The following is a 16,238-nucleotide window of genomic DNA, read 5'->3' as shown; positions in this document are numbered from 1 at the left end:
ATAATGGTTCTAGAGAAGGCATTTGTTACTCGAATAATTGTTAAAGATAATGCCAGTCGAGCCAATTGTTTAGATTAATTTGTCGTTTATTGTTAAGAGAACCGTTGCTCTTTCAAGTTTTGTTAACTTTGTTTTATATAACTTTGGCAAGGATTTATATTCACTGTATAAATAATAATTCCTATAATAGGGAAGAAAATAACATAGCTACTTAAAAATGAACAGAACACGAGAATAAGTTAGCTTGAGGTCTAACTAAGCGTTATTGTCCTCGGATAATATTATCTGTACCTTTTTTTTATTTGATAAATTGGAATGAAGCGAAATGAAATGTTATCTTGTCAGTTCTAAATACGGGAATTTTGTTGTAGCTTGACGTTTTATATATGATGTCAGATATGTTTTTATTCGTGAGAGAAATATAAGCTCTCTTCTGATTTTCAGTTATTTTTCTGTATAAATTTCCCATTTTCGAAAAATGTTGGTTTTGTTAGTTTAATAATTATTTAAAATGTTTTAAAGAATACATAATTTCAACTTTATTGGATTACTCCCAAAAGAAAGAATCAAAGTTGTTAGGTCGTAATATTTTGTGGTCAGTTTACTGCGTGATGTAATTTTCATTATCCTACGATAAAAGCATGTTTTTCTCTAAAAAGTTCTTAAATTTCCAATTCATTTTGGAACCATTCAATAAACAAACTCAAGCTCATTGTGATGTAATGAATAGAGTTGCAACCGAATTGTATATGGACACAAATTAAGATGTTTTATAATATTTATAATGGATGGAAAATGTTCAAATTGTTGAAAACGATGATAAATAGGCAACATTGAATTTTAATCAGTTTTACAGCAAGAATAAATTATTTATGTATAATTATTGGTCTTGTTAATATTCTGACTGAATGTTGAGAAAAATGTCTATATTGACGTTATTAATATTATCGTGATAATTTAAGTTGGGATAAGAGGATAAGGTGACTAATAAATAGTATAAAAAAATTAATCTAATAATATGTTTTCACATTGTTATGGTGAAACAATAATTAACTTTCAGTTATTTTTTACAATTGAAAGATTCACGTAATCTCTGGTGCTATGAGACTTATGTGTTGTCAATATGCTCCTTGGAGTTGTATAGATTATAAGCTTTTAAACAAGGCCATAAGAGGAGGTCCAAAAATTGAGTCAGTAGGTCTGACTCCGCCAACTCCGGGTCCCTCGGATTATCATAGATTTGTAAAGTAACCCTTTTAATAAAAATACGGCATTACATACTTTCTATTCTTTCAAGGATTATCAGAGAAGGAAGTAAAATTACATCTATATTTCACGCAATACTACAAAGGAGTTATTTTTCTAGGATTTGGAAATTAATAAAAATAATAATGATTTTAAAACTAAAGTTTTTGAGAAATAATACATAAACAGGCTTACTAATATAATAGGAAAAATAAATATTATTCCAGAATATCAGTATGGGTTCCGTAATAAGCCTGGGACTATAGTCCAAGTGCTAGACTTGTAAGTAAGTCCATAGTAGAATCTTACTTCACAGATAGATATTTCATTATAAAACAGGACGATGATTTACACACTGAATTACATCCAATATATTCAAGAGTTCCCTAAGGCAGTGTACCGACCATAAATATCGCTACTGTAGCAACATATGTAGACAACACAGCCATCTTAGCATCTCACGAGGATCCAATAACAGCATCAAAGAACCTCCAAACACTCCTTGATAAAATACAACTATGGCTGGCGAGTAGTGACTAGAAATACACTAGTGAATATCAATAGTTGTTAACTTTCCTAAGCTTAGGATGCTAAATATCTTGGTATGCATTTGGACCGATGTCTAATCTGGAAGGAGCACATACTTCCTAATCGAAAATAACTTGGACTTAAACTATATTAAGCGTATTGGCTTATTGGGTGCAAATTCAAGTTATCATTAGTTAACGAGATATTGTTAGACAAATCAATACTTAATCATATTTGATCATATGGAATCCAACTATGGCGTACTGCTAGCAAGTCTAATATAGCCATCATACAACAGTTCCAAAACAAAGTGTTGCGTGCCATTGTCGATGCTTCGTACCATGCTTTTAATGAAGTAATACAGCGCGATATTCCTTTAGAACCGATAACAAGTGTAATTCAAAATGTGTGTGTTAGTACACGCCAATGTGTAGAATAAAACATTTAACACTATCCGATCTGATTATATAACATATATAGATTTTAGAATGACATTTAGAATATGACTAACTAATTAGGACCAAGAGAATCATAAGAAATGCTTATTGCCTACTGGGTAGTTTGTTGAACCACAAATGTGTTGTGAACTGTTGTCACATGTTGTTTCCATTTGTTTTAAAGCACAATGATAATGACTGTACATTAATTGTTTTGAAGTTAAAAATCGATTTTACTGAAAAATATTACGGGACAATGTGCTCGTCCTTTCCAGAAATTGTTGCCTTTAAAGGTTCGGCTTTCCTAATGGTCGTCCCCGTACCGTTAAAATCATCATTAAGGTCGTAGGAAAGTTGAGAACGAAGCCCGGCCCGAAAGCTTTAGTTCACCGCGTGACACCAATCTTAAATATAATAAAAGTGCCGAAGTTTTGTCCATTAATAATTCTTGCCATTTCCAGGTCTTTAGAAATATTGAAACGGAACTGTTTCGAAAAAGTTCTGTTTACAACGCCAGCGTGGAATTCTTGATTAAGTAAATTTATCAATCTCGAAATATCTCGATATAAATGTTTAGAATGGTCGCGAGGGATATTGCGCTCGCTGTAAAATACAGTTTTCCATTTTTTGATTGAAATCCGATGGTGTCTTAGAAATATATCCATATTGTTTGGATTTTTATAGTGTCGATTCTATTATTAAAAAGTTGTTTCCATCTATAAATGACTTTAATAGTGAGTAAGTGAGTAGTGCTCGAAATAACTACGAGAGTGGTTCAAATATGATCGAGCCAAACACTGACACGTTTATTTACTATTGAAAAAATTTACAAAAATGTACAGTTTTTCTAGGTATTTCCTCTTACTAGTTACGCATTTTGTTCATCTTTCCGGAAGTTTTTTGATGCCGGTATCGAAGAATTCTTTGGGCACCTCGGCCAGTCATGTTCGTACGCACATGTTGGCACTTCTCTACCTCGTCGACGGTGATGAATCTTTGACTACCGACTGTTTCTTTCAGTGGTCCAAACATGTGGTAGTCGCAGAGTCATAAATCATGACTATAGGCTGGGGGTGTTCCAGTACCCCCTTAATTTTTTGTAACGATTTGTTATTATTATATGTATTTTATTCAAATTATTGTCCACTCATAGCCGATACTTTTTACCATCTTTCAGACAAGTTACGGGTTCCACCTCGAAAGAATGATGTATCTTTTGAGACTTTCGATTCATTTTTTGGTATCCTCATAAGAAGTGAAGTGCTACTCAGGCAGGCTACGACTCATATGTTGGAATAAGTGGTAATCAGAAGGAGCAAGGTCTGGAGAATACGGTGGGTTGGATAGCACTTCCCGTATTAATATTCCCAAGTATGTTTTCACCTTTGTCCGTAACATTGTCGTCTCTTTGCTCGTATCCCGGCCGTTTTTCGCGCAGTACTCGGCACAAACTCATCAAATGTAGTTGATGGCGAACCCCATTAATGGTTTCATTAAATAATGCCTTTAAATCTCCGTTTTTAAATTTTTTTGTTTGTTCAGAACGCTTTTTGTTTTCGGTGTCAAAACACCACTTTTAAAACGTCGAAACCAGTAATCATATGTTGAAGTCGATGTAGCATTGTTACCATAAGTGTCACACAGCATTCGATGAATTTCAGTCGCCTTTGTCATCAAATTGAAGTACAAAAAGTACAACTACCCGTAAGTTCGATTTACGAGTCAGTGAGGCTTCAACATTAAGGTGTTACAAATGTATCTAATGCGATTTAATACACAAAATAATTATAACGAAGATTATCCATATGATGATTAGTAAAAAAACCTTTCTTAACAATATGGACTGTTTGAGACTAAGACTAAGAGTTTTCATGCGATAAACTTGATCAATTCATATATTATTTATCCATCTTTAGAGAATAATTTTTATTTTTATGTTGTAATTTTGCGTATTTAGATAATTAAGAAGGCTATAGGGTATAAATATTTTCGAACAATATCTAATTACCAAATTTATAAGTATTAAGATCGTCTTCAACAGCGCCACACGTATGTTACATGAATTATTTCTGATGCATCCATAACGGTACACTATTACTGTTAGTAATTTTTTAGCATAATTTTTGATGGTATGATGCACACTTTGTATTTTACACCGTGAAATTTAAAACCAGTTTTACGAAACTAAATATTGGATATATGAGATATTTCATATCATTGATTTTTCAAATAATTATAAACGAAGATTATCCATATGATGATTAGTAAAAAAACCTTTCTTAACTATATGGACTGTTTGAGACTAAGACTAAGGGTTTTCATGCGATAAACTTGATCTATTTATATATTAGTTATCCATCTTTAGAGAATAATTTTTATTTTTATGTTGTAATTTTGCGTATTTAAATAATTAATAAGGCTATGGGGTATAAATATTTTCGAACACTATCTAATTACCAAATTTATAAGTATTTAGATCGTCTTCAACAGCGCCACACGTATGTTACATTTATTATTTCTGTGCATCCATAACAGTACACTATTACTGTTAGTAATTTTTTAGCATAATTTTTGATGGTATGATGCACACTTTGTATTTTATACCGTGAAATTTAAAACTAGTTTTACGAAACTAAATATTTGATATATAAGATATTTCATATCATTGATTTTTCAAATAATTATAACGAAGATTATTCATATGATGGTTAGTAAAAAAACCTTTCTTAACAATATGGACTGTTTGAGACTAAGACTAAGGGTTTTCATGCGATAAACTTGATCTATTTATATATTATTTATCCATCTTTAGAGAATAATTTTTATTTTTATATTGTAATTTTGCGTATTTAGATAATTAAGAAGGCTATGGGGTATAAATATTTTCGAACACTATCTAATTACCAAATTTATAAGTATTTAGATCGTCTTCAACAGCGTCACACGTATGTTACACGAATTATTTCTGTTGCATCCATAACGGTACAACTGTTAGTAATTTTTTAGCATAATTTTTGATGGTATGATGCACACTTTGTATTTTACACCGTGAAATTTAAAACTAGTTTTACGAAACTAAATATTGGATATTTTGATTTTAATTAAATTTCTCTCTGTACTGTGCTTTCGATGTTCATATCAATAAAAATGGTTGATATTTGCATTTAGAATATTTTTTCAGTATACAGTTCATGTTTGAGTGGTGAGCTGTAGGCTATTTTATATTTTGAACAAAAGTATGGTTAGGCCATACATATTTGTTGGTATTTCCTGCTTTTTTGTGATGTATACACTTTTTCCAAATGATTCATAACAATACTAAAGTTTAAGTTCTTCCAAATTTCCAATTGTTTTGTGAGCAAATTTTTTGTACGTGTTTCCATTTTTCATGGAAATACTTAATTACTGAATTGTTTTCGAAATTAAAAAATTGACTTGAATAGATAAAAAAACTTCTCCATTTAAGGGGGTATACCAGACTAGTATTTGAAAAAATCGATCGACTCTTAATTAGCCTCCATTTATCTTAAATGATTGACTAGATTTCTGGATTTTCGCAAGTTATAGGTTGACCCTCATATATACTTTGGTTAAATCGAACTTTGATGAACTTGAATATAAGAGCACGTATATACATGCCGTTACTATCCAATAACGTTTTTCTTTGTCCATATAAATTGCTCTATTATCTTCGAAACAATGTTTCCGGTCAATACCTCGTAAAATTTTGCTGATAGAGCGAGTCGCCGTTTCAGTCAAAAGCAATACCGATATTTGAATGCGAGCTAATGTTTACGCAGCTAATTAGTCGGTTTATCTGTGGAAATTTGATATCAGGAAACTTACCCTTTCATTGTTACAGTTCATTTGATTCGAGCCGCCTGTAATGTTTACTAACGTCGTGACTAGTCCCGTCACTCTGACGGCTTCGACGTTTGCCTTCGTCAAATCCCTGTGCAGTTTCCTCAGATGGAACAACGTGAGGAACACGCACACCAAATTGACCGCTATCCAGAGGGCGTTGAGGATGTAGTGTCGTAAAGGGCCGTATATGAGCGGGCAGGAGGGATGTTTGTGGCCTGCTTCGCCTTGTGCTGCTAACGCTCCTAAAATATATGGAAAGAGATTGGTTAAAAATGGCTTTTTTAATAAGATGATGATCTCTAAGTCTACCGGAATTTATTTTGAGCACAGTTTTTGTATTCTTTTTTAATACAATTTTGTAAAGGCCCTGCTAAAGTTATATGGAGTAATTGTTTATGCGTTTCCACATATATTTATAGTTTTTCTGCCCATGTTGCTTCTCAAACAGGTCAACGTTCAGTAGCGTTCCAGTTAACAAAGATGTCTTTGTCAACCGTAATGCAATAATTTCATTGAAAGCGTTGTTTAAAGTACATACACCCTTAAACATAGATACGTTCACTGTAACATCTTCAGATATAATGTCACGTTAGATAAAAGGCAGACTACATCAGACTCAAAATCAAAGAATTGTAATGTCAATTAATTGTCAGAAGATTTTCCCAACATAACCTAAAATAAAGGAGATTGGTTTATCAAGCAATAACAAAGCCTATTTGGACTTATGGTGTGCAAATATCAGGTCAATTGAAAAGTCCCCGGCCTACCATAGTAAAACATTTTTTTTGACAAAATTAGTTTTTTTTTATTCAACATAATTCCTTTCAAGGGTGATACACTGATTATAGCGACCCTCCAACTTTTCGATACCATTTTTAACATAACAGGAAATAGTCGCTGGGGGCCAGATCTGGGGAATACGGTGGATGAGGAAGCATTTCGAAGCCCAATTCATGGATTTTTGTCATCATTTTCACTGATTTGTGACACGGTGCATTGTCTTGGTTAAGCAGCACTTTTTTTTTTCTTAAAATGCGGCCGTTTTTCAGCGATTTCGTCCTTCAAACGGCCCAATAACGCTATGTCGCTGTTGACTTGTTATTTATTGTGACTTATTGACCTGTTATGGGGTTGTACTAAAGTATCAAACCGAATAGTAATCCAATGTTGCCAGAACAAAGTTCTTCGATGAAGTACCTATGGTTATCGTTCCGTAACCATCAAAGAAGCTGCATGATGATATCGAAATCGAATGGATTTACGAAGTTATCGAATATTTTGCCTTAAAGCATGAAATAAGCTCACTAAATTACAGCAACGTTGAAGCAATACAGCAAAATAATGCGAATCAAGCTACACGGAGTTGTATGGTGTATAAGTGTTACTGTAACTTTAGCTTAAGTAGTTTTACTTATGTGTTGATGCAAGTACAGCAGAACAATAGTAACAAATTAATGTGTAAGCTAATATTTTATTAATCATATCTAATGTAAGATGTCATCTAAGAAATCTTCAGATATGGAGCTTTGACCTATAATAGTTGCAGAAATCCTTTAAAATTAATTCACAATATGTCATATATCGGTTTTTGGATTCATCATGGTTATATAATTAATTTTATATATTATCTTAAAATAATATTAGGCCTTAATGTATGATAAACTTTTAACACTAATAGTGAGATCTCCGGGATTTATTAATTATAAATATTACAATTAAAGTAAGTTGCATGTTCTGTCACAATATATCAGTATACTTGAAAGTTTCTCGATAAATTAGGACAAAACAATCCAACAAGTTCTTTCCGGAGTGGCAAGTGCTCCAGCCGAGACAATTATATTACTGCAGCAATATAATTTTCGTAATAGTGAAGATGTTTCCATTGTTATCGGTGGCGGCCTCTCCAAAGGCACTAAAGTTGAATTCGAACAAGAGCAGCGTTGACCTATTAGAATATCAATTGCCCTTAAAAGCCCTTTGCCATCAGCGGCCAATTAAGTGGTCCATAGAGCGTTTCAAAGGCATTTCTGCTCTTTATAAAATTAGCTTTGGTCGTCTATTAACACTTCATACGAACAGCAGGAATTTCGGAGAATGCTCTAGTTTCTTTTGATTTGGTAATGTTTTTTTATTATTTATTATAGCGATATAGTAAATTAACACTAAATAAAAACCATTTGTTTTTACCCTAATCTGCTAAGATTTTAAAATTACAAAGTACTTATTCTACGATAAACACTTTGTGCTTAACTTCTATGTCTCTCCTCTTATCGTCCTATAAGCCTGTTACCTGTCATCTCAAAACTTTTCTAAAACTATACATTAAGAGACTAAAATTAATCGCAGAGGAGAGAAATATTATTCCAGACCATCAATTTGACTTCCGTAATAGACACGGAACAACAGAACAAATACATAGATTAGTTAACCAAATTAACAAAAACTTGAACGATAAAAAATATTGCTCCGCTGCATTTCTCGATATTTCTCAGGCCTTCGACAAGGTCTGCCACACTGGACTGCACGTTAAATTGAAAAAGCTTTTGCCCCATACGCACTTTCAACTATATCTACCCGATAACCAATAATGACAATGAATTTAATGATTTACCTGATAGAAACGTGGGTCCCAAATTGATGGTGATCGATGCGAACCAAATCATGAACGTCCCGAAGAGGACGCACTGAGGTGAATCCATCAGAAGCGGCGCTTCCGTTATTGTGGTGTCTCCGTCCTCATCGTCAGGAAATACCGGCGAATCGTTCAATACTGTGGTGAGCATATTGACAGTAGCTACGGTAACCAGAAGGAGGAAGGCGGTTTCCACCAGTGAGCATTTGTGGACTGGTTGACAATGGAGTATTGATGTACCTAGTGGAAGGAGCAAGGCCGCTCTTGCACAGTCAACGGCGCCTTGATGAAATAGTAATCCTTGTGACCATCTGAAACAAATAAAATAAATGCTATTGGCTATCAGTTATTCCCAACTATGGAATCGGATAGAATAACTTAAAAGTGTCTCTGCAAAGAATTATGAAAGAAAACTGTCATTTTTCTAACTTATATTGTTAAGCATATACGTAAGATTATATATAAGTTTAACTATTCTTATACAACTGCAACGTAGTCAGAAGTTTACCAGACCGGAAAATTTGCTAGTCGTCAATGTTGGATAGTTAATCCCCCATCTAAACTTATTAAAATATGAATGGCTTGTCTGTTTAGGAGATATATTGTCGACTATTCGCTATAGATCATTCCGGCATCAGCAGAATCACATTATATATGACAAATATCCCGTAATAAATCAAGTATCGAACCTTAATTATTCTGTGAGAGTTCAAATGTCATTAATTAAAATAAATATTTAATTAATAATTATTTATAGTAGAGAGAAGAAAAATCCACATAATGAAGCAGTTTAGTAAGTTTGTTATTTGATAGCAGATGGAAATAAAATATTTTTAAAGAAGACAAACTTTAGATTTAGAAAGATTACGCAGTGTGAGAGATGATTTGAATGCATTCATTCAGTTTTGATTTCATTTGGTACTGAAACTGCTGAGAATGTAGGGTAATTACACTCGGATACAACTTAAAAAGGGTTAAAAAGAGGTTAGGGATGAGACGTGTAAACTCTAGGATCAAAAAAAAATCTGTAAAATTAACCAGTTGTTTCAATTTGCCATATTTAGTTCCTGGTGACTTCTTATTATAATAAAAATTTAACCAACCATAAAACACTAATATCAGTAAACTTTTGAGTAAAAAACACCGATCTAAAAAACGTTACCATAAAACACACGACGCGAATGGCTGTATATGCAGTTACAATAAATTAAGTCAAAGGAATACATCGATTATAAGGGAAGGGGGAGGAGTCGGAGCCCCATATTAACGTACGTTTTGGTATTGCAAATGACGGCGCAGTCTCGCTCTCGAAAAGGATTTATGCGGTATGTTCAAATGGTAAATTGCGTTATACGTGTTAGTCAGTCGATCAAACGGTTCCTTTTTCTGATGTACCCAACGGTGCTCCAAGAAATTGTAACTGCTTCATTGCTATGTGCAGGAATGTCTTTCAGAATAAATATGAAAATATAAATAAGAAGAAAAGACTCAAGACCAAAATTAACTTTTTTCGAACGCTTATCTTGTCAATATCTCTGTGGTTCCAAGACTTGGACATAGTTAAGCGTGACATCTGTAAACTTGAGGTCTTTCAGATGCGATGTTTAGGCAAATTGTACATATTTCAGCTCATTAAGACTCTCGGCTTACAACGTTTACTGGTTTATATGCTCTAATTATTGTCATTAACGTTTTGAAGAATTTTGCAGACATAGACGGATTGGTTCGGTTACATGTTCCGATGCATCAGACGGTTTTTATGTCTCTTTTTAATTAGGGTAAAATGAGAAGTCAAACTGCATTTGGCAGTATATTCAATGTTATCTATGATGTGCACTATCTATCTTCTCTTATGGTTAAAAAACATCTTGAGGTTTTCCAAGCATTTTGGCTCTCAATGGCCTTGAAAGTATCGTTGCTTGTGTATAAGTATGTTATTAAGAATTTTACATATAAAATTGAAGACTTTGGTGGCTGTTTCTGTGTAAGAGACGTTGAAATCATAACCTTAGCTTACCAAATTAAAATGAAGTAGGATTAAATTAAGAATATGCTGTTAGAAATATAAGAGAAAATGATGCCTAGCGATTGATAGCACTTTACATATAATATTCTTTCATAAAAATGCTTAATTTTTAATTTAAAAATATAAAAACAAGCAGAAATTTGTTTGCACTCTCAATACAATATGTTCAAATACATTCAATAAAATTTATGGCCAATTTTACTGATGTCCAATCGAAACTCGAGCTCGAGATATTTTTGCCGTTTCGTCTGCGAGTGCCGAAGCTTGTACAGGCGAAATCAAGCGCCGCTAACGAATGTTTGGCCTGAAAAAAGTCAAAAATTTATTGTTTGAATTCAATACTCGCTCGGGCCCTAAAGCCTTAAACCCTTGTCAGGAATGATTTAAAACGTCTTTTTTTCCTTCTTCCTGGGCCATTAAAGGAGAAATATGTAGCATTTATTTGATCTATTCCATTATGTATCGCTTCTGTATCAGAATCGTTCTGTCGACAGATTGTAAAATGAAAAATAAACGAATCTGTGCTGTAATATATTCATATCAGTTTATCACGTATGATATTATATTTTGTATAAGTATAAATCCAATAACTTTTCTCATTGTACAGGATGTATGTTAAATTGTCTATTAATTCAAATTTGTTTTTTTAATTGGGATATTGCTGAAAATGATTAAATCGTTCTGTAAAATTGGTTTGGATGTATTAGTAATAATGATCTCGTTGTAGCCTGATTAACCAAAATATTTTAAAGATGAAGGAATAGAAGCTGAGCATGACCAAAATTTATTGCAACCGCTTTAAAAAGGGTGCTTGCAAAAACAGGATGGGGAAAATGTCACATTTGGCAACATCTATGAAATCTGCAATTTTTCAGAGACATTGCCTCTTCTGTTTGTTACTTTTATTCATTCTATGCCATATAACTTTCTTTTTACATAACACTTTTTAACATAACATACTTTTTTTCTATGATGAAGCCTTTAAATAATGCATTTAAGTCATATTCTGGTACTTTTTGGAATGGAATAGGAACCATTTTGCAAGAGCAATTATTCTTATATCTGAGAATCTGTACAAAACACTTGCAATGTAGATTTTATAAAGTAACGGTGCGTCACTGCAAGTAGAGAGGAAACAGATATCATCAGGTTGCGAAAAAATTTCCAGAACATATGAAAATATGAACTGTATGCGCCAGATTGCCGAATCTGATCCAAAATGATATATAATAGATCTAACAGCTCAATTGAAAAGTCGCCGGCCTACCATAGTAAAACACATTTTTTTGGCAAAATTAGTTTTTTTTATTCAATATAATTCCCTTCAAGGGTTATAGCGACCTTCCAACTTTTCGATACTATTTTTGTAGTATGATTTGTCCTTTGCTTCAAAATAGGCATCAGTTTCGGCGATCGCCTCTTCATTCGACGAAAATTTCTTTCCATCGAGCAGTCTTTTGAGATTTGAGGACAGGAAATAGTTTCTGGGGGCCAGATTTGGAGAATACGGTGGATGAGGAAGCAATTCGAACCTCAATTCATGGATGTTTGCCATCGTTTTCACTGACTTGTGACACGATGCATTGTCTTGAGGAAGCAGCACTTTCTTTTTCTTCAAATGCGGCCGTTTTCGGCGATTTCGTCCTTCAAACGGTCCAATAACGCTATGTAATAGTCACTGTTGATGGTCCTTCCTTTTTCAAGGTAGTCGATAAAAATTATTCCATGCGCATCCCAAAATATAGACGCCATAACCTTGCCAGCCGACTGATGCGTTTTCCCATGCTTTGGAGTGGGTTCCTTGTGTACAGTTCACTCGGATGACTGTCGATTGGACTTCGGAGAGAAATGATGGAGCCATGTTTCATCTACTGTCACATATCGACGCAAAAACTCGGGTTTATTACGCTTAGTCATACCAGTTTGCACAGAGCTTTCTCATAATCAAATATTCGTGAATGATATGATGTACACGTTCAGTTGATATCTTTGGAGTGTCTGCTATTTCATTCAATTTCAATTTACGGTCATTCAAAATCATTTTGTGGATTTTTTTAATGTTTTCATCGATAACAACCTCTTTTGGGCGTCCACTGCGTTCATCGTTTTCGGTGCTCATTTCACCACGTCTAAACTTAGTATACCAATCCTTGGTGGTTGATTTTCCTGGGGTAGTGTCCGGAACCTCGGCATCAAGCCGTGTCTTTGCTTCAATTGTATTTTTGCCTTTAAAAAGCAATATTTTATTAACACGCGAAATTGTTTTTTACCCATTTATTTTACAATAACAAAATTTGACTCACTCAAAATTTTATAATTCACAAACTAATGATCCGACAGCTGTCAAATTTATATACGCATCTTTTGAAGGTTAGGGCTAACTAAAAAATATATGGATTTAATTTTAGTAGCGCCATCTATGTGTCAGACCGGGGACTTTTCGGGTTTCTTTTTAAAATCGGGATTTACAGCTTCATCTTTACAACATTGTTGTTATGTTAAAGTTGAAGCCTAATGACTCTGTCAAACTACTCGACCGTTCTGTAGAAAGATAAATGAGCATTTTACAAGGTTGAACAACATATAGTTCTGCGATCTATTAAGTTTCTACACAAACGGATGTCTGCACTGCTTTGAATTGGTTGTTTAGGTCGCAATATCAAACGAAGGACGAATTATTGGCGTTTTACTTTTTTTGCTTTTTTGAATATAATCAGGACGGCCATATGATAAAGTTTATTTGAACTTTTTATATGTTCCCACTTTTTAAATAAGTTTTCATCATATCATTTTCCTATTTAAATAGAGTAGCTACAACAGAAACACATTTTCTGATTGTTAAGGAAGGCTTGCCTGATGCTCTTTTGCGAAATATTCTTAGGAATAACCACTGGACCAGGAGTCCAGAAGTTATGAATGAAGAATTGTTATTTAAAAATGGTTGCTTTCTTTAAATAAACATTTAATTTTCACTCTTACATTTTTTTACATATTTTTTTTAAATTTAAGTCTTCTTTTACCAACTATGGGTTTATCTGGACTGGGCGTAAAGTTTAACGTGGGTTCCGAACCACGGTCCTCAGCATTAAGCCTACCGACTGGCGAGTGACCAACTTTAAAAATCATCCCAGAAGACATCCGGTTTTACCCAGCCTGATTACTGGCGTGATTGGGATCATTTTCCTTGTCGGATTTTACACTCATGCCTAGGATAATCACAAATATTAAACAATCACAAACATAAATTTACGAACATGCCCCAACAGGATTCGAACCCGCCGCTATCGCAACAATAGGATGACCGTCTTGTGTCCTTAGGCTTTAATTTTATTTAAGGTCGAATAATTTCAGCTTCTTTATTTTATTATTAATGAACAAAAATTACGAGGACGTAAACTGATTTCCAAATAATTGGATACCACAGATGACCAGGTAATGAACGAGCAAGGATCTAATCTTTTACCTCCTTTTTTTTATACCGCTACATACCTACATCTAATTTACCAGCAAATTGCCCTATATATAGGCCTACCTAATTTAACCAACTTCCAACCCCACCCATCTCCCTATATCAAAGTGAATAGGAAGAACTTTGGGCCCGTTGTTTCGAAAGAATACACCTCTTCGGTTTTATTCGTTTTATTAATGGCTTCCGAAACCACGAACCCACACCTCTTGTAGTTAATTAGGTAGAGATAAAGGTCATCACACAATGTACGGTTTGTCGGAAGTGCGAGACGGTGGATTAGGATGATTTATGGATTAGAATGGGAAGAGAGCAGACAGGGAGGGGTGGCTTAAATTCCGATATGTTTTTGGGGAGGATGAGGGGACCCTGGAAATTAGTTCGACGTATCTGATGATTTTCTATGCTATTATGCCATGTATTTTCATAGCTATTAAACTAGTAAATGCTGAATTAATTACTTATTCACTATATTTGATTTCATTAAAGAAAAAATAATAAAATCAAAGATGTTGTCAAGTAAATGTGTCGATGATTGGGGTAGATTTATCCCTCTAATGATTAAAAGGTCCTTACAATTCTAAGCATGGAAGTTATGAGATAGCATCAGCAGAATATTGATATTATCTGCGAAAATCGTTCAGAAAAATCTAAGATATGAGAACAAATATTGCGCTGCATTATATGAATATTGTAATAAGGAAAAGATCGAATAAGGAAATACATTTATTATGAGAGTTATCTATACTTTCAGTGACAAAATTATTTATTATAAATAAAAATGTAATTCCTTCGTATGTTTGTATGATTTTTTACAACTAATGCCGCAATTTCATAGTGTAAATGAGATTGCGTTCGGTTTCAAAAACATATAGTATTGTTAATCAAATGTAAACTAAAAAGCTGTTCTGGTTAGTCGGAAGGTACTTCCAACTTGATCCACTACCAACAAGATAAAATAGTCTATTATTAGTCAATTATAAAGCCTGTTTGGACTTATGTTGAATAATACAAATAACGCTTATACGCTAAAAGTGCCAGGTTTGTTAAAGATAATCTGTCATCGGCCAGATGGTAAGCCTAGTTTAACCAGTAACACAACCCGAAAACATACATGCAGGAAATCAGAAGAACGAAGCGAATAAAATCACATGAACTCGTACAGTGTACAAATGCTACCCTTAACTTCAGCTAAAGTAGCCTAATTTAATTTAAATTTGGCCAATAAATTGCATTCGTATTGCTGGTGTATTAACGCAAGTAAAAAAGAACAATAGTTATGAAACGAATTTGTGATATAGAAATGGATTTTTGATATATAGATTGAATGGTCTGAATCTGGATATTATTTAGATATAACAGCGCTGAAAACTGGGTGAATTATTAATTAATTATTTGATAACTAGTAATCTTAAAATATTGTACATATTTTTAACGCAGAACAGAAACAAAACTGTGTCTGCTCAACTAACATTCTGTTTTCCAGAATTCGCCATGTATAATGCATAAAAAACACTTTACAAAATGCTTTAAATGTGTCCTACACAGTTGTTCGCAAGCACGTTGTTAATCCGCTTTTAGCCCATAAGCGTCAAGTTTAACATCAAATATATTTCAGGCAACATTTTTCAGAAGTGTGGCAAACTACGTAAGATAAACTTATATGGATGCTCATGAGTTATTATATTTATATACATTTTTAAATTAAGAAAATACTAATTTTTGGCTTTATATTTATACTGTTATAGCTTTTTTTTGTCTAGGTGATCGTTTTTGTGAACATTCTCCACAAAATTTAATTCATTAAATCAATACTTTAATATTTCCTATTCTCTCTCAAATTTGGTTAACATATGATGTTTTGTTTCTTAAAAATATCACGATTTTTAGGCGATAAGAGCAATATATAAAAGTCTCCGGCCTCGCACATAGATGGCGCTACTAGAATTAAATCCGTTTGTTTTTTAGTTAGCCTTAACCCTCGTGAATAAATTTGACAGCTGTCATTAGTTTGCGAATTATAGCATTTTGGGTGAAGCA

The 16,238-nt window shown here is 33.4% G+C and overlaps 2 protein-coding genes across 2 annotated transcripts in view; one reads left to right on the top strand and one right to left on the bottom strand.

Moving 5' to 3' along the window:
- The window catches only part of LOC143201981 (midasin), a 216,725-nt gene that overhangs the window by 31,455 nt on the left and 169,032 nt on the right, over positions 1–16,238 (top strand). The gene's annotated exons all lie outside the window — the stretch shown is intronic.
- Positions 3,517–11,769, bottom strand: LOC143202660 (uncharacterized). The gene is made up of 4 exons (XM_076414316.1): positions 11,693–11,769; positions 8,686–9,017; positions 6,057–6,316; positions 3,517–3,783 (listed from the first exon to the last, which is right to left on the bottom strand). Exons 1-4 carry the CDS (start codon positions 11,767–11,769, stop codon positions 3,517–3,519), a joined length of 936 nt encoding a protein of 311 aa, XP_076270431.1.

The sequence above is a fragment of the Rhynchophorus ferrugineus genome, unplaced genomic scaffold, assembly GCF_030347505.1.
Source record: "Rhynchophorus ferrugineus isolate W39M unplaced genomic scaffold, kcgeb_rfMv2 rfM9, whole genome shotgun sequence".
NCBI lineage: Eukaryota > Metazoa > Arthropoda > Insecta > Coleoptera > Curculionidae > Rhynchophorus > Rhynchophorus ferrugineus.
The sequence above is the reverse complement of the archived record's forward strand: the minus strand, read 5'-3'. Positions and strand labels throughout refer to the sequence as shown.